Source organism: Asterias rubens, chromosome 17, assembly GCF_902459465.1.
Source record: "Asterias rubens chromosome 17, eAstRub1.3, whole genome shotgun sequence".
In the NCBI taxonomy this organism is placed as follows: Eukaryota; Metazoa; Echinodermata; class Asteroidea; order Forcipulatida; family Asteriidae; genus Asterias; species Asterias rubens.
Genome location: NC_047078.1, coordinates 7407488 through 7429898, shown reverse-complemented (window position 1 = coordinate 7429898; position 22411 = coordinate 7407488). Strand labels below are relative to the sequence as shown.

Genomic DNA, 22411 nt, shown 5'->3' with positions numbered 1-22411 from the left:
ACTCATAGCCACCAAATGTTTTCTAGAGACTTTGATTGGTTATAATCTAACCCTTTTTTCTGGATCCTTCTTTTAATACCTTTATCCTCTTTTTCTATGGAAATGTAATTGTTTGGACAATTATAAAGCATAATTATTAAGTTTAAATATTAAGTTTAAATATATATATAAAGTTTACAAAATATGTTAAGACTATTAAATATTATAACAAAGAGTATTAACAAAATTAAGTTTACAAAATGTATAAAAAAAGTGATTTTTTTTTTTAATAAAAATTATATATATATAATGAATAGGGTAGATGGCCTTAGCTTTCGATCCAATCCGGACCTTCTTCAGAGGCATAAGACAAGTACAAACAAATACATATCCATTTATAGAAAAAGAGAGGGGGAAAGGGATTAAGGAAAGGATCCAGAAAGAAGCGGGAAAATAACAGCCAATCAAAGTTCCTATTTCAGAAACAATATTGGGGGCTATGAACCAATAGGAGTGAAGTGGCGAGGACAAAGGATGTTTAGAATGAAAGGAAGGGTTACTGGACCATAAAAGTGGTAAATGTATTGTTCGACAACAATGGAGGGAGACATGAAAGGGTAGGATTAGAGAGCAAGTTGCATCATGATGCAACTAACAATGGTCAATTAATAAGAATAGCAAGATCAAAGGTATGATGATTTTAAAAATAGGTATGAGGGACCTGTGGAAAAAAAAGGGGGGGGGTTACTTACATCAGATAGTTACAGTGATGAATTTATAAAAACAACTTTAAACTAGGTTAATTTATATTTTATGTACAGAATATATACAACATATGAGTTCTTAGGCAGAAGTGAAGTGGAGGGTAATGAGAAGTTATTTAACACCAGTGTTTATGTTAAGTCCAAAGGGTTTGACTGTCTTGAGTTGGTGAATCCAGTGTGATTCTCTATTCTTGCGGTGTGTGTCATCACCATTGCAAGCTTCAATCACCAGAAGTTCAACATCAATGACACTATGATTGGGGCTGTTGAAGTGGATAGAGACTGGGTACGGTTTCTTAGTCTTTATGGAAGAGACATGATTCGCAAAGCGAAGACTAAGTTTGGTCTTAGTCTCTCCCACATATTGTAGCCCACATCTCTTACATGATATGACATAGACTACATTAGACGTGCTGCATTCAGAGTCGGTCTTGATGTTGTATGAAGAGCCAGTGGTATGACTCTTCACCTTAAGTGAGGGCTTAATGTGCAGACACGTTTTGCATTTGGAACGGGTACATTTGTGACAGCCCAGTATATCTGTCGGGGGTTGTGTTTGGACTGTACCTGGGGGAAGTTTGGCCCTGACTAGTATGTCACCAAGGTTCTTAGGGCGGCGGAATGCAACCATGGGAACCTCAGTGATTGCTGAGTGTAACCTGCTGGAGGAGTGAAGTATAGGCATGTTATTATTGAGAATTGAGGGAAGTTTGGGTAGTTTGGGGTGGAAGGTGGTGACCAAAGCAACTCTATTGGTAGGAGGTTTTTTAGCTCCCGTGTTAGTCAACAGAGTATGACGAGGTACGTTGAGAGCCCTGTTGATAGCAAGTTGGACCCTACGTTCGCTGTGTCCCCTAGATACAAGGTGTTTCCTTAGCTCTGATGAGCGCCTCTTGTACAGGGTATCTGTGGAACAGATACGCCTGATACGTAAGGCCTGACTGTAAGCAATTGCCTTCTTACAGTGACTAGGGTGACAGCTATTGGAGAGAAGGTACTGGTGGGTGTCGGTGGGTTTACTGTAAACATCTGTGACAAGGCCATTAGGAGACTTGGTTATTGTCACATCTAGAAAGTTCACACTGGTGAGAGATTGTTCGGTAGTGAACTTTATGGTGGGGTGAAATGAGTTGATATGGGCAATAAACTCATCCAAGCTGTCTTGGTCACCACACCAGATGGAGAAAATATCATCAATAAATCTCCACCAAACTAGTGGTCGGTTGGGGGCGGAGGACAGGAGTCTGTCCTCCAACTGAGACATGAATAGGTTAGCATATGAGGGTGCCATTTTGGTACCCATGGCAGTACCCTGTACCTGTAGAAAATGCCTGTCAGAAAATGTGAAATTATTCTTCATTAGAATGTGGCTCATGAGTTCCTTAATATGACTCACTGAGGGGCGGGACTGATTACTAGCATTGAGGGCAGAGACACATGCACTCATGCCTTCATGATGGGGTATGTTAGTATACAGTGATGAAACATCAAAAGTAACCAAAATAGCAGAGTCAGGTATTTGGTGCTTGACCTCATCTAGTTTGTGGAGAAAGTCTTTGGTATCCTTGATGAAGGAAGGAATACGGCAGACTAAGGGTTTGAGGTAGCTATCAACAAACTCAGAAATGCGCTCTGTGGGGATACCATACCATTATATATATATATAAATTTTACAATTATTTAAAGTTTATGAAATATAAAAGTTTACAAAGTAAAGTTTACAAAATATGTAAAGTTAACAAATATAGTTAAGGAAACATTTAATGCTTAAAATATATAAAGTTTACAAAATATATAGTTTTAAAAAAATATAGAAGTTACCAAAAAAATTAGGGAAGAATTATAAATTTTAGGCTTACATTTATTAAAAGTTTATGAAATATGAAATGTTTACAAAGTTTACAGAATATATAATGCTAACAAAATATATTTTACGAAATATTTAATGCTTAAAAATATATAAACTTTACAAAAGATAATTTTCAAAATATGTAAAATTTACAAAATGTATAAAATAAAATTATAAATAAAAACAAATAATGAACTTAATTTGAAAAAAAATGTAAATTTTACAAAATATTTAAAGTATATGAAATATAACAAGTTTACAAAATATAGTTTATGAAAACTTTAATGGGTACAAATATATTAAGTTTACAAAATATATAGATTCCAAATATATAAAAAAACAAAAATTACAAAACGTCTAAAATCAACAAAATTGTATAAAACAAATAATGAAACAAAATTGAAAAAAATATATTACAATAAGTTAAAGTTTATGTGAAATATCAAAAGTTTACAAAGTTAAGTTTACAAAATATATAAAGTTAACAACATAGTTTACGAAATATTTAATGCTTAAAAATATATAAAGTTTTCAAAAATATATAGAATTTACAAAATATATGAAGTATTGGCGAAACTAACTCTCTCTCTTTAATCTCGTCTTCAGGGGATTGCTGGAATGCATGCGGCGCCGATGGTGGAGCTTAAAGGGTCTATGTAACTTTTGTAGGACAAAAAACACAATGTCCACAGATTTACACTAAACTTAGACATTTTGAAGATAATGATAGTAGAAAGCTTCCCTGGATGGATGAGCATTTGGGAGGGAAGGATCAGAGCTGTCCTTGGCCGGTGATGCGTGAGAGTTGATTGCTGGGTGGATGTGAATTGTGCTGGAGTGTGACATTCTTTAGGTGAGCTGCTGCTGGAAGGGTTGGCTTGAGAATGGGTGACCAGATGTTCATAATGAAGAAACCGATGTCTCGTGGAACTTTATGATGTGCTTGTATCTCGATGGCCTCCCTGACTCTGCATTGGTGTCATGACTGTACAGGAACTATGAGTTCAGCTTGATTCCAATTGATGATGTGGTCGTGTTCTTGTGAATGTTTGATGATGGCTGATTTGTTGAGGTGTCCCAGTCTGCCGTGTGCTTTGTGTTCCTTGATTCTTGTTGAGATGCTGCGCCAGGTTTCCGCGAAGTACACTTTACCGCAATCACAGGGAATGCGGTAAACACCCGCTTTGTCTTGAGTGTCTTGCTTGTCCTTGTGTGTGTGGAGTGATGCTTAAATCTTGTTTGGTGCTGTGTGGAAGGTCTTGACTTGAGCTTGACTGAAGATACTTTGAAACTTGTGAGAAGTGTGGCCAATACATGGGAGGGTGATTGCAGCCTTGAACTCTGGTCGTTCATCTGTTGTGAGACTTGGCTTGGGCTGGCTAAGGTTGAATGTCTTGTAGTCGATAAGTTGAAGTGACGTCTTGATGTGGTGTAGTTCCTGCTTCAAGCTGCCTTTGTCACAGGTGTTGAAGGCCCAGCAAACCAAGGTGTTGCAGACAGCAGACTTGAAGCGAGGATGATGGAATGATGAGTTGTGGAGGTATCTATCGGGGTGTGTTGGCTTTCGATGTACCATGTGGGCTAAAGTGCCATCAGCTTGTCTTGTTACTTGGATATCTAGGACGGAGATAGTGTTGTTTTGTTCTTGTTCCATGGTGAGTTGGATGAGTGGATGATGACTGTTCAGGTGATGGAAGAACTCCTGGAGTGCTGTCTTGTCGTAGGGCCTAACCACAAAGGTGTCGTCAACGTAGCGGAGCCAGAGGTTAGGGCAAAGATCGATCTTCTGGATGCTGTCAAGTTCAAACTCCTCCATGAACAAATCTGCGAGGACCGGGGATAGAGAATATCTCATGGCGGCCCCAGAGGTTTGTTCGTAGAATTTGTCTCACCACCTGAAGCTGGAAGCGTAGACGCAGGCTGATGAGGAGGGCGTGGACTTGTTCTGGAGTGAGGCTTGTCTGTCAGTGTAGGTTCGGTTTGAAGGCGTTGTTTGGCGATGTTGCATGCTTCTTTGATTGGTATGTTGGTGAACAGTGACACAACATCAAAACTGACAAGGATATCAGTTGGACGGAGGTGTATGTGCTTGATGATGTCGACTAACTTGCTATAGTTGTTGATGTGATGTTCAGTGAGGCCAACTAGTCGATGGAGGATCTTGGTGAGGTGTGTTGTGTTATGGGACTACTTTTCGTATGATGGCGTAGTAATATTATGAATACTAATTAAGTACGGGGTATAGTACTTATACCAGGGCGCGGCCTATGATCGCCAGTAGCCGGTAGCCGTTGGTCTGGGAGGTTGGAGTCTCCGTCTTTAATTTACCTAAGTTTCGTAAGTTAAGTTATTAAATAAAGCTATTGTGTACTCTAATAAGAAGTCTCACAAGCCTGTTTTATTTGAAGTTGTGTACTAGTATCCCGGTAGGCTGACAAAGCCATAATAGTTGCAATGTTGTAAGAAGGTGAACCCCGGGATGCCACAATGGGGCAGAGACGCGATTGTGTGTCTCCTTAGTGCACAACTATAATTATGGCGTTTGCCAACCAACAGGGGTTGTGCGCCTGCGAGAATGTAATTAGCATGTTTCCTGAAAAAGGTCAATATTTACCCCATCCAAAATGGAATTAATGACTTGATGAACTTTTAAGAATGTTCATGATCAGTCCATGCACCAAACAGTTCATGGCATGTTCATCACAGCAGTTCATGAACTGTTCATCCATTCCATTAATGGACAAGTTTTAAAGTTGTGTGTGTTTTCATAAAAGTCCATCTAAGCTTTCTTTGCAGAATAATGAACTCTAATGAATAATCATAACTCAACTGTGTATTAACTTAACTCCCTGTTTTCAAATTGGTATACATTTTTATTTTTATTTTAATTATTTCCAGTATCTGTATGTCATTGCTAGTAATAATCATTAATATAATTACCAAACACTTTACTTTGACGAGTTTTTCCTTTGTCCTCTAGGTGTATGGTAAGTTTAAAAATAATGTTAAATTTATTTTGCCAGGTTAACATAACGCATTTTACATGTATGGCTTTAGTATGAAATAAAGACATTGATCATGTGAAACAAGAAACAACTGTGTGGTGTAGAATGATCATTGTAAAATAAAAGAAAAACACCCTGCCCTGTAAAACACTGTGCATTGTTTTGTCAAAGGAAAATGTGCCTGGGTGAATTATGATTTGTTCACGTAAAATAAATCCGGAAAACTACGAGGCCTTTGGTTTATATCCCGCTCCGGTCAATTTGTCGTTGTTCAACCAAAAAATCATTTACAATTAATTTGCCCAGTCAGTTTCCCTTGATATGATTTGAAACTTTGCATGGTGGAATTTTTATTAAAGAGATAGTTACACCGTAACAATCCTTTTTGAGTAGTGTTTGTTTTGAAGAACATCGTTGGTTAACGACTCTTATTCCAGAACTTCAAACCTCACTGAGTACATAATGTAAGTAGGCCTATACACTAGAATTAATCTGCAAAATTTTCATGTCAAAAGTTGATTGCGTTTTTAAGAAACTGCCAAAACTCCAGTGCAATTTGTGTCAACATAGGGAAAAAAATTCCTAAAAGAATACAATCTGTAAAGCGTTACCGCGGTAACGCTTCTTATATTCATTTTGGGGGGAAATAAAAAGTGATACCCTTTTTGTCCATACTCGTACATTACCAAAGCTTCTGTGTACTTCTTTCCACAAAATTTTTTATTGCCATCGATTTTCAGAGTTGAATATTATGTCCCTAAAGGAAAAATAATCTTATAGGAATACAATCTGAGAAGCATTACCGCGGTAACCCTGGTTATGATCTTTGGGTGCTGGGAGGGGGGGGGGGCGGGACACCAAGAAGTGAAATAATTATAGAACATTCCATCTTTCAACTCATGAACATTATTCGCACCATTGCACTCATAAACATTCATTATGTGTATACTAATTTGCATTGTAGGACCTACATGTACTATCCAAACGTTTTATAGCCATTATATTCCAGAGTTAAATACGGTCTAAATGGAAAGAATTTGGTCAAAATAGGAAGAATAATCCCTACAGGAATACAATCTGAGAAGCGCTACTATACTCTGCGATTCAATTTTCGGGGAATAAAAAGTGGTGACCCGGTTCCATATAATATACCAGCATGTACTTCTCAAACGAGTGAAATGTACATGTACTATCCAAAGCTGTTGTACTTCTTACCACATAAGTTTTGTTGTCATAAGATTTCAGAGTTTCAAATTCTGTCCACAAAGGAATAATAAAAAAAAACATTACCGCGGTGACGCTTCTTACACTCATTTTTTGGGTACATGGGTATAGCCAGTTTCTCATAGGGCGGCTAAGCTATACTTTTCTGTGCTTAGCAAGTTTGTGTGCTTACAGGCATAATGAAACTAGGCCTTACACATTCCAGTCTATTTTCTGGCAGGCAATACATTTCACTGCTCATATGATTTTTTTTGTATAATAACGACCTAGCCTCAGGCTGGATTTCTGAATGTTTCAAGCAAAATAATTTTTATTATGATTACATGTATTTTATTTTATTTCAAAAGAGGGCGCTCTTCAAATTTAGGTTCTAAGTCTCAGAACAAGATGGCGCGTCCCATACGTGCAGATTTACAGAAATAAGTTGATCTGTAAATACAGTTTTGGGGGCTATTTACCTCAGATCAGTGATGGTTATTTGCTAGGTGAGTTTTATAGAGTTCATTTATGTTACATGTAGTTTAATAATAAGAATGGGTTTCGTGATTGAATGATAACTTCCACGGAACAGACGCATTATTTTTCAGGCAAGTTTACAGAAGACAGGGTCGCACTAAATACCGACAACTCACGACCCCTCAGTGCCCTCACGACAACTCACGACAACTCACGACAACAATTTTTAAATGCACTTTAACAGAACATTTGAACATAAGTCAACTATTGGCCCAATTGCAGAATACCCCGCACCCCAGCGGTACCTTTTTTTCTTGCGGAGGCATGGAGTCGCGGTCACAATGTATTTCCCCGCGCGGAGACGGAGTCCCGGAGTCGCGGAGTCGCAGTCCCAGTGTGTTACAATGCATAGTATTATGATCACAAGTCCTCGCGTGCAAGTAAGTACAGTATATCATATCATTGTGACATTTGTGACCGTTTGAGGGTGCTATCAAACTAATTTGTATCACTTCCGGGTGTTTGCTTGGCGGTGTGTTCATTTCCCACTGGGGGACCGAATGTAGCCCACCTTGTTGAGCTGTTAATGGCTCCGCTTTTAACATCGGTCTCATCACTGTCACCATTACAGCCCACCTTCGATACATGTCTTAAACGCTAAGTTTTCAAAGGTCGCAAAATGCGTGGTAATTTGATTGCAAATTTCTCCCATTTAAAAAAGTCCTATACTACTCCAACATACCTCATTTTATTCCTTACATTTGTGGAATTACTATGACACATTACAGGGCTTACTAAATGACTAGGTTACTTTTAGGACTTTTTTAAATGGGAGAAATTTGCAATCAAACTGCCACGCATTTTGCGACCTTTGAAAACTTAGCGTTTAAGACATGTATCGAAGGTGGGCTGTAATGGTGACAGTGATGAGACCAATGTTAAAAGCGGAGCCATTAACAGCTCAACAAGGTGGGCTAGACCGAATGCTGCCGCCCCCCCCTCTTTTTTATTTTAAAAGGGGAAAGAAAGTCCGAATTCCAGTTATTTTATATTCTTGCCACTATGCAATGTTCCCCATTCTGTCCGTCTTTCTAAAGAAGCCCTCTATCGGCCATTGCCCGCACCACGTCTCCGCGACTCCGCGCCTCCACCTTCCCTGACTCTCCAAAATTATCTTTACCACAGGTAGTGGTGTGCCCGTCTTTCTAAAAATGCCCTCTACCGGTCGTTGCCCGCACCCTGACTCCGCGACTCCACTTCCCCGACTCTCCACAATCTTGACCACTTGTAGTGGTATGCCCATCTTTCTGAAAACGCCCTCTATCAGCCATTGCACGCACCACAACTCCGCGACTCCGCGCCTCAACCTTCCCCGACTCCAAAATTATCTTCACCACCTGCAGTGATATGCCCATCTTTCTAAACACGCCCTCTATCGGCCATTGCTCGTACGACGTCTCCGCGACTCCGCGCCTCCACCTTCCCCGACTCTCCAAAATTATCTTGACCACGTGTAGTGCTATGCCCGTCTTTCTATAAATGCCCTCTATCGGCCATTGCCAGCACAACTTTCTGCGACTCCGCGCCTCCACCTTCCCCGACTCTCCAAAATGATCTTGACCACATGTAGTGGTATGCCCGTCTTTCTAAAAACGCCCTCTACCGGCCATTGCTCGCACCACGACTCCGCGACTACGCGCCTCCACCTTCCCCAACTCTCCAAAATCATCTTGACCACATGTAGTGGTACATGCCCGTCTTTCCAAAAACGCCCTCTACTGGTCATTGCCCGCACCACGACTCTGCACCTCCGCGCCTCCACTTGGTAAAAAAAAAAGTTACTTTCGGGCTGCGGGGTATTCTGCAATTACTCCCTTCCATTAATTAAATATATGCACAAGATTCATAGGCACCCAAATGACTTTCAAACTATTGAAAAAATTGTATTTGTAAGTGTACAAAAAGTGTTTTTACCCCGAATTTAGTAACGGAAATATCCGCCATGTTGTCTTTCTACGTACTTGGACGATTCCATTTCACCGCAGGGGTGATACAATATGCAAGATGATTATTTACCATTTTATGTGCCTCTCAAAGTCCCCATAGAGTTTTAAAAAATATGATATTTAAACCTCCACTTTTAATTTCGAATTCCAGAGTGTCGGCTTAGTTACTATCAAGAAAAGAAAAAAAAACAGCAGCTAAAACCAAAAAGAAAAATTGTAACTCAGCCCTCAGAAATTACCCATACCCCCTGCAGTGTACCCCCTACATGGCGAATATTTCCGTTTGCAACTAAATTTGGGGTAAAAAGAACTATTTTTACAGTTAAAAATATACAACTTTTTCAATAGTTTGAAAGTGATTTAGATGCATATGACTCCTATGCATATATTTAATGATTGACTTGTGTTAAAATGTTTTGTTAAAGTGCATTTAAAAATTGTTGTCATGAGTTGTCGTGAGGGGTCATGAGTTGTCGGTATTTAGTGCGACCAAGTTTACACACTAGGTGCGATATAGCCCCATAAATCGGTCCAATCCACCCCGTATCCTTGGCCCCAGCACGTCTGATATCAAAATCTTTCGCTTCGTCGAAAAACCATCTGCAACGATCTGCATCATGAAACTTAACCGATCTAATGCGATAACGTTACCCTCCTGCCGATGGTGTAGTCGAAGGGTTACGAATCATACGCAATCTGTGCAGGAAGAAATGTTTAAAAACATTCAATTTTGACAGCTAGTCAGTAGATTTGAAAATCATGACACAAATTCTAGGAACACAAACTTGATCCTCAATGTCTAATGAATCCTTCCATATCACTCAAAACACCATTGAGGAAATAGTTTTAAGAAAAATGAAAAGAAACCAGATCCCTGAGCGAAAGAGTGAAAAAACTTCCCAGGTTGAAAATTTGAATCTGAGTGGGGCGAAGCTACGGCTGTGTGTGCACGTCACCGGGGTCAACGGACTCAGCGCTGCGTGTTGCGCGGTCACACACGACCAACTTAACGTTCCGATCTATGCACGGCAAAAACTGTACACGCGGTGAGATGCAGAAATCAGAGAAACGGCGCCTTTTGTTGAGAAGGCTCTTGAACGCAATGCAATCTGTGTGTTTTTCTGTGACGTAACCACTGTAGACAATAACACCTAGTTCTTTATACTTTGCTTGCCAGGAAATGCGTCCGCATACTGGTCATTTTGGACTGCGGTACACACAAGGAACCTTTGAAGGAAGACTAGTTGTAACTCCTTCTGTTCCTTGCTCTATGGTTAGACCCAGTAGTTCCGGATTTATGGTCTTATTTGAATATTTAACGAGAAAGAGCAAGCCGTAACAGAAAAACCGTTTATTAGATGGAGCTAAAATTTGAATTTGAGCTTGTTGAGCCAAGTTTACCCCATTAACAACATTTTAATAAATTTGATGAGGGTCAGGTTTAACCCATTGGCTGATTTGACATGGAATGACTCGTTGGTACATTATAATTATTTGTATTTGTCACTCTGTATTATTTCCATACATTTATGTCACCCTGGTGGGAACATGAAGGGAAAACTCCCTTAAACAGTGGGTTTTGTATAGAAATCATTATGATTAGCTTGTCTTCAGCTGGTCACTCTAAAAAACGTTACCCTTGTTGAAACATGTGGACAATACATGTATTAGCTTTTGGTCAGCAGTTTTGCTACATGTAGCTCAGGTGGGTGAAGTTCAGCAATGAACTTTATTTAGAAACCAAAGATTTAGTAATTCTATAAAATATATTGAGGGTAAATTCCATTTCCCGACATCAAGGAAGAAATTTGATGCAAACAAATTTGTGTGCTTAGCAGCTCTATGAAATTGGGCCCTGGCTACTGCGGATGAGTGAAGTTAGTTGCTCGCCGGTACCAAGCTCCTATCAAGTTGGTTAAATTATACCACAAGAGGGCGCACTTTTTATGGAGATTAACAACTGAGCATAGTTCACTATCCAATATCGAGCACTTGCGTCTTGGGCCAAGACTAGGTGGAACCTGGCTAACAACTTTTTTTCATTTAAGTTTTTTTTTGTTCCTTTATCCAGAACTGTGCTACTAATAGATATTGATATGGACACCCAGTGGTTTGAATACATTGTGGTGGGATGTGGAGGCATTGGAAGTGGAACACTGTTCTGGCTGGCCAAGAAAGTTGGTCCACGTAAGTGTCAATTTATATTAGCACTGGAATCTTGAGTATAATTGTTGAGGGAGTTGTTACTTTTTTAAGTGTACCATGGATGTACCTAAACGAAAATTTGGCGCCCGTGTTTGTGATGGGTTTTACAATCTTTTTTGTTCCAGATGTACTTGGATTGGAACAATTTACATTGGGACATGACCATGGAGGTTCCCAGGATCACTCCAGAGCAGTGTGAGAAAATTGCCCTTAAAGACAGTGGACACTATTGGTAACTGTCTAAGACCAGTCTTCTCACTTTAGTGTATCTCAACATATGCATAAAATAACAAACCTGTGAAAATGTGAGCTCAATCTGACGTCTAAGTTGCGAGATAATGATGAAAGAAAAAACAACCTTGTTACATGAAGCTGTGTGCTTTCAGATGCTAGATTTCAAAACCTCAAATTCAAAATCTGAGGTCTCGAAATAGAATTCGTGTACAATTACTTCTTTCTCTAAAACTCGTTACATCAGAGGGAGCCGTTTCTCACAATGTTTATTTATACTATCGACAGCTCCCCATTACTTGTTACCAATTAAGGTTTTATGCTAATAATTATTTTGAAAAATTACCAATAGTGTCCACTGCCTTTAAATGGTTTTTAACTGTTTTGCATCCAGTATTAGGCCATGATATGAATCTTTACTCACTGTAAATGAATGTATTTAATATAATTTACCTGTAAAAGTTTTGGCTTCATAAAGCTCGGTTCATACTTCCTGCGAATGCAAAGCGAAGTTGATGTGAATTTGATGTCACAACTCCTTTTTCGCTGCGAATATTCGAAAAAGTTGAGCACAGTTCAACTCCTGCGAATAATTCATTGTGATATTGTGACGTCAACATTCGTATTGCATTCGCAGCAAGTACATGAGCCAGGCTTTAGGCTTCAAGGTTATTAGCCAAAATGTTAAAATCACTGAGCAATGTTTTCAGGAGAGTCGCTTTAATCCGTTGTACTTTGCTAAAGAAAAGTTGTCCCATTGAGACAAAATTACTTTTTGTAACATTGTTTTACTCAGTTCAAAAAAAAAAAACTACAGCACCTCGCAAAATAACATCTGAAGGGAAGCTTTCTACCATTAAATTTCCACCAGTCAAATTTTTGACTCCCATAAATTGCCGACCGTGTTAGTTCGCACAGTAAAACGAAAACCACTCAATTTCGAGGAAAGTTTGTGTGGATCATTGTATTCTACTTTTACATCATCTTTCTAATCTTATGCATTTTATAACAAACGGTTACAAACGCTTTTCAAAGACCAACTCGACCGATCCAAGGCAACGTGTTCCTTTAACTCATGCCTTCCTTTTATTTCCTGTTGAATAACAATTTCTTAGTCAGACATTCAAATCTTATCAGAGTTCAAACAATTTGGTGTGGAGTGATATGAAAGGACATTGGACTGGAAGATTGAGGTCAAATGTACTTGTTATACCTCGCTAACGAATTATGAAGGTTTATTGGACTAGAGCCAATCATGTGATGTGATACAAAGATGCATGTTATACCTTGGGTACAAATCAGGAAGTTTCATTGGTCGAGAACCAATCATGTGATGGGATACAAAAACACACCGTGGCTGCACAGCACGGAGGGTAACACGAGTTTTGTTAACTGGTGTAAATTACCTTGATTGTTCCTACCGTTGGTCGATTTCCAGCGCTTAATACGAAACAGCCGTGGGTTCGAGGGAACAGTGAAGAATTGTTTCTTATTGGAACAACTGTTTGTCTGCTTTCTAAAAACTGTATGCCAACTTTATCGTAATAATGTTTGAAGATGACAACAGCACATCGGGAAGAGGAATAATAAATTGACCATGGTATAACACGATGTGACGAGGTACATAGGTTTAGCACCCTCGTTGGCAAATGGCACCCATGGCTTTGCCTCAGGTGCCATTGCCCATTTCCCCCTTCGGGTGTACAAAACATTATGGATCCCATCACAGCTTGCAACAATTGTCTGTGTTATACCTCGGGGACAAACTGCGAAGTTTTATCGGTCGAGAACCACATGACGTGCAACAAATACACATGTTACATGGCTCAGTGGTCAGGTAACATCAAAAGTGATGTACACCGGTGTACATCACCTTGATCGTTCCCGGCGTTGGTCAATTTCAAGCGCTGTGTACCAAACAACTGTGGGTTCGTGGGAATTGTTTCTTGTTCGTCTGCTTATTAAACAATGAATAGTCCGTCGTAATAATGTTTGAAGATGACAACAGAACTTCGAGAAGAGGAATAACAATTATACAAAGGTATAACAAAACAATTGTTGCACGCTGTGACTGGGGTCCATGGGTTTTGTTAATGTAATTTAATATAATTGCTTATAATTTTCTGGTCTTAAATGTATACAAATGTAGTGAACCTGTTTGTACATTTCTGGCAGGCCATTGCTTTTGTGCTTTTTTTTATCAAATGTTCACTATGTATTTTCTATTGTAAAGCTTTTTAATAACTAATGTAATATTTTTAATTATTGTAAATTATGTCGCAATTCAGCGGTATGCTGCATTGGCATTTTTAAATAAATAAACCAATTTATATTATACAACCTCGGGGGCAAATGTCACCCTCGGCTTCGCCTCGGGTGCCATTTCCCCCTTTGGGTGTACAAAATGGGTGTACAACAATTTTAAAATGATAGTAGGGGATAGAATGTAGATTTGTAACAAAGGTTACAACACTACCAAAGACCACCTTATCAGGGACTTGTTGATCCTTCTGGGCCAAATTTCATAGAGCCGGTTTTGTGATTCCTGTATGGTTTCCATTTGATAGCGCTGCTTATAGTAGGTGTAAACACACGAATATGAATTATGTAACCATACACACCAATGGTTAATGCGCCAGATGGCCCCCTAAATTTATTACTAATCTGTGAAATACACTTACACCTTTTTAAAATTTTTCTGCTACAGAATTTACTTACCGTTAAGCAGTGCTATGAAATTTGGCACCGGTGGGTTTAACCAAGTTGACTTTGCCACATATTGTATTATCATAGGAGCAGAACACTATATTTAGTAGTGACCTGATTTGACCTCATTCTAGTCCAAATCCAAAAATGCTCACAATGATCAATTTCATTTGTTTGTTTGTGCTGTTTACAAAAAACATGCGCACTTCGTGTTTACAATTTTACAGCCCGCTACTTTTCTAGTTTTATCTTTGAATTTGAAATGACTTGTTTTTGTTTTTGTTCTATACACAGGCGCTATAACTACATTGGTAAGGAGTATGTGAGCTTATGTAAGGGAGCTTTTGAATGCTGGGCAGATCTGGAGAAAGAGTCTGGATTACCTCTAGTATACAAAACTGGAGACGTTTCATTTGCTGAAAAGAACACTGAACAGGAGAGGTACTTGGCCAGGATGAAGGAGACAATGGATTCATATGGAATCAGGTAGGTTATTAGGTCATGTTCCTTTTATCGAATAACAATAATGAATGCCAATAATAATTTTGTAACAAGGCACCAGACTATTTTTTCTTCCAGCCTCAGTTTGGTTTCATTGATATCAATGGGAAAAGTTCAAGTTCATGAAGTTCGGTAGACTGGTTTGAGTATGTAGGGTGTCGTGGCCGAGCGGATAAGAGCACCAAACTCAAGCTCTGGTGCTTCTGTTCAGCAGAGTGTGTGGGTTCGAATTCCGGTCATGACACTTGTGTCCTTGAGCAAGACACTTAACTATAATTGTTTCTCTCCGCCCAGGGATAAATTGGTACCTGCGAGGGCAGAGATGGTTCTTATGAATGATTTAGCAGAGTAGCGCATATTAATGTTGCACAGCCTGTAAACTACCCAGGGAGCTGGGAAGGTTTAAGGAATGAATTAAGGCCCAAATCTCGGTCGCGTTTTTTAAATTATTTTTGTTTTCGTTTGTGTTTTCCCTTTTTTTTTACTTCAGAATTTAATTTTATGAATGTTTTATGCTCACAAAATGGTAGATTTGACACAAATATTTATTTTCGGCCGACTACTTACTGTCGACAACAATAATTATCCAGTGCAACCATGGTGCAACACTGTCCTGGTATTCAACGTTCACAAAAGCACAACGGAGATCGATTTCCCTCTCACACATATCAAACCGCATGCCCGTTTATCCAACGTCACGATTTCACAAGAAACAAGTCTAACAATCGATTGAACAACAGAGGGCGCTGTTGCCAGTAATGCCCTTATATGGTATCGCTCGTTTATTGAATAGACGAAAAACATGGTGAATGAAATGACTCTCGGAAATATTTTTTGAAGGATTTTGCCAAACTTAAAAAAAGACGCAAAAAGAGCGCTTGAAGCGAGATTGATGAAATACCTTGCTTGTTTGACAAACTGATCTTTCATAAAATGTTTATGCAGTTTTGGCAGGGCATTCTAAAAAAATTAAAAAAAATATTCTGACCGACCGACCGACCCAAGCAAACAATCGGATGAAAGAGCAATCCAACATATTTTTCTTTTTTTGCCTTATCAATAAAATACCTGCCCTACAACATTGTGTCTGTGAGCATGTGCGTGTACGCACATGTGCCGTAGAACGCTGCGTGCTTCATTGATGAACACGCTTAGACGCGATGGTCTGCCCTACAATATGGCGACTTTCATAGCAACAAAGGGGTTATTCGATTCGGTCTGTTAGAGGAATGGATGATTATTTAACAGACGTGGTTAAAGACACTGGACACTGTTAGTAATTGTGTCAGACCAGTCTTCTCTCTTGGTGTATCTCAACATATGCACAAAATAACAACCCAGTGAAAATTTGAGCTCAATCGGTCGTCGAAGTTGCGAGATAATAATGAAAGAAAAAAACACCATGGTGTGTACTTTCAGATGCTTGATTTCGAGACATCAAATTCTAAATCTGAGGTCTCGAAATCAAATTCATGGAAAATTACTTCTTTCTCGAAAACTACATTATTTCAGAGGGACCCGTTTCTCACAATGTTTTATACTATCAACCTCTCCCCATTACTCGTTACCAAGAAAGGTTTTACGCTAATAGTTATTTTGAGTAATTACCAATAGAGTGTCCACTGCCTATAAACTGGAGATTAACCTCTTAAGGTTTTTTGAGGTTTTCGAGTTGCCTTGAGTTTTATCTTGAATTGCTCCCTTAAAGACACTAGGCACTTTTTGTAATTGTTAAAGACCAGTTTCTCACTTGGTGTATCTCAACATTGGTCGCTGAAGTTGCAAAAGAATAATGGAAGAAAAAACACCCTTGTCGCACAAAGTTGTGTGCTTTCGCTTTCAGATGCTTGATTTCGAGACCTCAGCTGAGGGTCTCGAGATCAAATCAAGTATTTTACTGAGAAATTACTTCTTTCTCAAAAACTAGATTACTTCAGAGGGAGCCGTTTCTCACAATGTTTTATACTAACAACTCTCTGTTTCTCGCAACCAAGTAAGTTTTTATGCCAACAATTATTTTGAGTAATTACCAATAGTGTCTAGTGCCTTTAAAATTTGCCATTCTTGTACATTGTTGAGGTTGCTATTATGATGGATCTTTTTTTAACCGACTGTTCGTCTGTTTTTGTTTGTTTTTGTTGCTATAATCTTTGCAACTGGTTCAAGATGAACCATCTGATTTTATGAATATGTTAAAGTAAAATTCTTTGTTAATCTTTTGGAATCAGATGTGATTGCCTTGATGGAGAGCGTCTAAATGACAGGTTTCCACAGTTTACAAGAAACCCCAACTGTAAAGCTTTGTATTTTCCCGATAACGGAGTGATTGACGCAGATTTGGCTAATGCTGCTCATATACAGCTAGCAAGAAAATATGGTGCAAGTATCCGAGAAGGAGTGCGAGTTACTGCAATCAGAAAAACAGGACATGTAATATTGGTAAGGCAATTAATTGTCTAGTCCTTGGTCTTTTTGTTGTCTCTTTCGTTTGTCTCCGGTCTCAGGTTTTCTGGTTTACTGCCCGTAAGGCTTTTCCTTTTTATTTTGTTGGATGCTTTTTCTGTGTTTTACCCAGGGTCGGCCGTATTTTTAGGGTAGGTCGGGTTAGGCCAACATAATTTGTTTTTGTTATGCCTTCCTATTTATACTTCATTCAATCAATAGGTTGAGACAAGCCATGGAGTATTTGGATGTCGCAAGGTGATAGTTACTGCTGGAGCCTGGGTTAATCATGTTGTGAAATCTGTAGGATTGGAACTACCTCTTCTGACTACCAAGGAACAAGTGACCTACTTTGGAACACCTAACATCAAGGATTTCACAAAAGGAAAGTGAGTAGTGATATGTCCATCCAGATCTCTGAGGGTTTGTCTATGTAGGGTTACCATGGATCTAGAGCAAATTTGGGTGAGCGACTAGACCTGACCAGAGCCCTTTATTGGAAACCAGAAACTGTGACGTAGCTCTCGATTAAACCATAGTCGACGATGCTCCAGTCAATATAGCCATTCTCCCTGAGTTTCTGAGTTTCTGGTTTAGTCTAGTCGGTCTCCTCATGTCTTTAGTTGCACCTGAACTTGCTCCATGCTGATGGAAAGGTCTGTAGGAACATTACAGAATTGGGTTTGCTAACAAAACAGTTACTGGCAGTGTATGCACTTTATGTAATCCACCATATACATAAACTGACAAACCTGTAGGAGTTTGACATCGATTGGCAATCTGGGTCAAGAAAATAGTGAAAAACTGATTACACATTTTGCATTGCATCAATGCCAAAACAAAAATGATTAAAACGCTCACTGAGCGATGAACTCCAGACGCATAATTAAATTATTTATTTCTCATCAAATATTACATTTTAAGACAGAAATATTTCAAGGGATGTTTTCTACTATTATCATCATTAGACCGTGTAAGTTTAATGTAAATCTGTGATCTTCACAATTTTTTTTCTTCTTAAAAATTCTGTAACGTTCCTTTAACGTTTAGGGTACATCATGGTCAACGTCATGCTTTTTTGTATAAGTTTTTAATTTTAAACTTGTATATGCCAAGTCTTCTTTGTTGAGAGTGTTCACCCTTGCGTCTGATCCATGATATGGCCGCCCTTATATAAAGCTATCTAGTTTTGTCAGGTTTTTATCAACTACCAATGCATTGTCTCATTTTCTGGTGAAGTTGGTGGTCCATATATTAATCACTGACTTATGTTGCGTTAGACTAGGAATCGGTCGAGTTGGTCCATGAAAAGCATTTGAAATGGTTTGTTACAAAATGCATATGGTTAGAAAGACCTTTTAAAAGTAGAATACAATGATCCACACAAACATGCCTCCCTCATGGTTTTCCTCATCGGCCATTTTATGAAGTAAAAAACTTGACTCCACTAAATGGCGTGCCGTGTTAGTTCACGACGTATTAGAAAAGCCATGCAACTTCGAGGCATATTTGTGTGGATTGTTGTATTCTACTTTATTATTATTATTATTATTTATTCGGCATAAAAACACATACACTTACTTAACTTTTAAAACATCTTTCTACCCATATGCATTTGATAACAAACGGTTTCAAACGCTTTTCATAGACCAACTCGCCCGCTCCAATGCAATGTGTCCCTTTAGTATCATTTTACTTTCTGACTTTATTTAGTTTTCCGTGCTGGAGTTACTATTCACCTAAAGGCACAACGTTTTATGGCCTACCAATACATGGAAATTCAGGAAGTAAAGCTGGTATAGATGCAGTAGGAGACCTAGTCAACCCTGATACACGCAACTATACACCCAATCGGAAAAACCTGGACAAGTGCATAAGAATGCTTCAAAAACATATACCAAAAGTAAGCACCATACGTAATGTACATTATAGTCTATATGCATTGATTACCTGCGAATGTGGATGCGAAGCAAATTTTGACCTCACAATACCTGTTTTTGCTGCGAATGTTTTGCAAGAGTTCTTGGAACTTAGCATAAAACTTTACTTGGTAACGAGTAGTATAAAACATTGTGAGAAACGGCCCCCTCGGAAGTAAGTTACTTCCCACAAATATGATTCCCTGGAAAATCAAAAATCTCCTAATGACCTCTGTACTTGAATCAAAAATTAATTTGACGAAATTATTATAAAGCTTCATTACTTTTTACGTTAAATTTCATTTAAAGCATTTTTTTCCTTTTTTTTTTTCAGTCATTGGGTCCGATTATCCAGACCAAAACGTGCCTGTATACAATGACTCCTGATCGTCATTTTGTCATTGACACTTGTCATCGTACTGGATTCCCTGAAGTCCTTGTGTGTTGTGGTGCGGGACATGCATTCAAGTAAGTATTCAATTCAATTCAATTCACATTTGTTTCCATACAGCAACACAGAATGCATATACAATGTAATAGCGGACAGAGTAGTTAAAGGTTTTTAATAATTACAATATAGAAGTCTTGTACGGCGCACGTATCTACCAAACAAGTGTAAAAGCTAGTGGTACTTATAAAGATGACGATGATATAAGACGGATTATTCTCTGATAACAATGATCTGGGTTGTATTTATTTAGCGGCCATTAAGCAAGTGCCCTATCTCAGCCTGATCGATAGAGGGCGCTAGACTAACTATCGTTACAACAAGGTATTCAAGGCGCTGAGTGTAGAGCGCAGAAAGATAGGTTATTGCAGTGATAAATTCTGCAACACACGGGACCAACGGCTTTACGTCCAATCCGAAGGACGAAGAAATGGTTAAGTGTCTTGCTTTAAGGCAGTGGACACTACTGGTATCGAAAATGCAAGATAATAACGAAGTTGCAAGATAATAATGAAAGAAAAATAACCCTTGCAACACGAATTTGTGTCATTTAGATGGTTGATTTCGAGACCTCAAGTTCTAAATCTGAGGTCTCGAAATCAAATTCGTGGAAAATAACTTCTTTCTCGAAAACTATGGCACTTCAGAGGGAGCCGTTTCTCACAATGTTTTATACCCTCATTCTCTCCCCATTACTCGTCACCAAGAAAGGTTTTATGCCAATAATTATTTTGAGTAATTACCAATAGTGTCCACTGCCTTTAATTTAACTGGACACTATTGGTAATTACTCAAAATAATGGTTAGGGTAAAAACTTACTTGGTAACGAGCAATGGGGAGCTATTGATAGTATACAAAAACATTGTGACAAACAGCTCCCTCTGTAGTAGTGTAGTTTTTGAGAAAGAAGCATTTTCTCAGTAAAAGATTTTAATTGATTTTGAGACCTCATGCGTGAGCTCGAAATCAAGCATCTGAGGGCACACAACTTCGTTTGACAAGGGTGTTTTTTCTTCCGTAATTATCTCGCAAGTTCGACGACCAATTGAGTTCAAATTTTCGCAGGCTTTGATATTTAATGCATATGTTGAGATACACCAAGTGAGAAGACTGGTCTTTGACAATTACCAAAGGTGTCGTGTGTCTTTAACCAAAGCATTTGTATTTCACGAAATGCATTTTATTATTCATTATCATATATCATTCATTCAGATTTGCGAGTGTCTTCGGCAAAATTCTTACTGACTTGGTAACTGATGGGCAGACGACCTTTGACCTCAAGCCATTTACACTGGATCGACCAGCTCTTACTGACCCGACCTTTGAACCACAAGTTAATATCAGCAAATTTGAGAAAAGGACACAAACAAATGAAATATCAAAACTATGAATCAACATAGAAGTTCTAAAAGTTCTAAAAGTTCAATCATGAATTTGCCTTAAAGACATGGACACCTTTGGTAATATTGTCAAAGACCAGTCTTCTCACTTGGTGTATCTCACTTGGTGTATCTCAACATATTATGCACAAAATAACAGACCTATGAAAATTTTAACTCAACTGGTTGTCAAAGTTACGAGATAATAATGGAAGAAAAAAACGGCCTTGTCACAGATGCTTGATTTTGGGACCTCAAAATCTAATTCTGTGGTCTCGAAATCAAGTTCAAATATTTTAATGGAAAATTACTTCTTTCTTGAAAACTGCGTATACTTCAGAGGGAGCCGTTTCTCACAAGGTTTTATACCGTCAACAGCTCTCCATTGATTGTTACCAAGTAAGTTTCTAGCTAATAATTATTTTGATTAATTACCGATAGTGTCCAGTGCCTTTAAATTCCATTTTTATTTTATTCTTTTTAAATTATATAGACTCAAATTGTTTAATATAAAGACACTAAGCGAATAATATCACAGTGAAATGGATGGAAACTAATGGTATGTAGGTTTGTCATTGCCTTAAACCTTCAAACAATCCCTATATTTGTTTTTAGATGTTCTGATATTAATTACAACTCTTTTTTTGAATTAATTTTGTTTAGTATGACAACTTTGTATGTAATGTTACAATTTTGATATTTAGATAAAAACAAAATTATATAATCACTTTATTATTGAAAGTTTAACTCTCATTAGTGTAACTTGACCTCGTACTTGTTTGTTTTGTCATTATGGCCGGCTTGAGTGTTAATTACATCGGTTGTTTTGGACAGCGTTTATTGGATGAATCAAATTGTCAACTCGTTAACAAAATGAATCCTAAATAAATTGCATGTTTAAAACGCAAATCTGAAAACAAACCTTTTAAAACCAGAAATTGATGACAGGGCTAGGTTGCTTGGACTCCATCGATGTAAAATTGTCACACTTGTTCAGTTTATTTATTTTAGTTTTCATTTAGTTTTTAAGCGCATCTGCATTGTACATGAACATGCATAGTCTGGTATACGATTGGTCAACAAAAGCTATAGACAACTCTACATGTACATTTGGTAGTCATCCTACTGTATTGTACATTTTGTGCAGTTGTACACAATGTATGGACTCTAATTATTTTGAGCATATTACTTGATTCATAGATGAACAACAACAAAAAAAGTATATAAAGAGGTCATTTTAAATAATCTTTATTGGAGAAATTAAAGACTATTCATTAAATAATGTTTGAAACTTCT

General features: G+C 38.2%; 1 protein-coding gene and 1 pseudogene across 2 annotated transcripts; one reads left to right on the top strand and one right to left on the bottom strand.

Moving 5' to 3' along the window:
* Positions 1-3820: 3820 nt before the first annotated feature.
* LOC117301754 lies at positions 3821-8692 on the bottom strand (annotated as a pseudogene).
* On the top strand, positions 7200-21250 carry LOC117301475 (monomeric sarcosine oxidase-like). Of its 2 annotated transcripts, XM_033785494.1 has the most exons (9): positions 7200-7306; positions 11355-11470; positions 11614-11683; positions 14720-14911; positions 17155-17365; positions 17591-17757; positions 19082-19271; positions 19622-19755; positions 20949-21250. In XM_033785494.1, the coding sequence occupies exons 2-9, from the start codon at positions 11380-11382 to the stop codon at positions 21124-21126; spliced, it is 1233 nt and encodes a 410-aa protein (XP_033641385.1). In that variant the 5' UTR covers positions 7200-7306; positions 11355-11379; the 3' UTR covers positions 21127-21250. The 2 variants fall into 2 exon arrangements, with proteins under 2 accessions (XP_033641385.1, XP_033641386.1); XM_033785495.1 differs by lacking the exon at positions 11614-11683.
* The last annotated feature ends 1161 nt before the right edge of the window (positions 21251-22411 follow it).

Excerpts from the sequence above, each read along its gene's own strand:
- LOC117301475 (XM_033785494.1), top strand. The coding sequence starts at position 11,380 with ATGGACACCCAGTGGTTTGAATACATTGTGGTGGGATGTGGAGGCATT. Across the intron at positions 17,758-19,081 it reads AAGGATTTCACAAAAGGAAA|TTTTCCGTGCTGGAGTTACT; the intron begins GTGAGTAGTGAT and ends GACTTTATTTAG. Across the intron at positions 19,272-19,621 it reads TTCAAAAACATATACCAAAA|TCATTGGGTCCGATTATCCA; the intron begins GTAAGCACCATA and ends TTTTTTTTTCAG.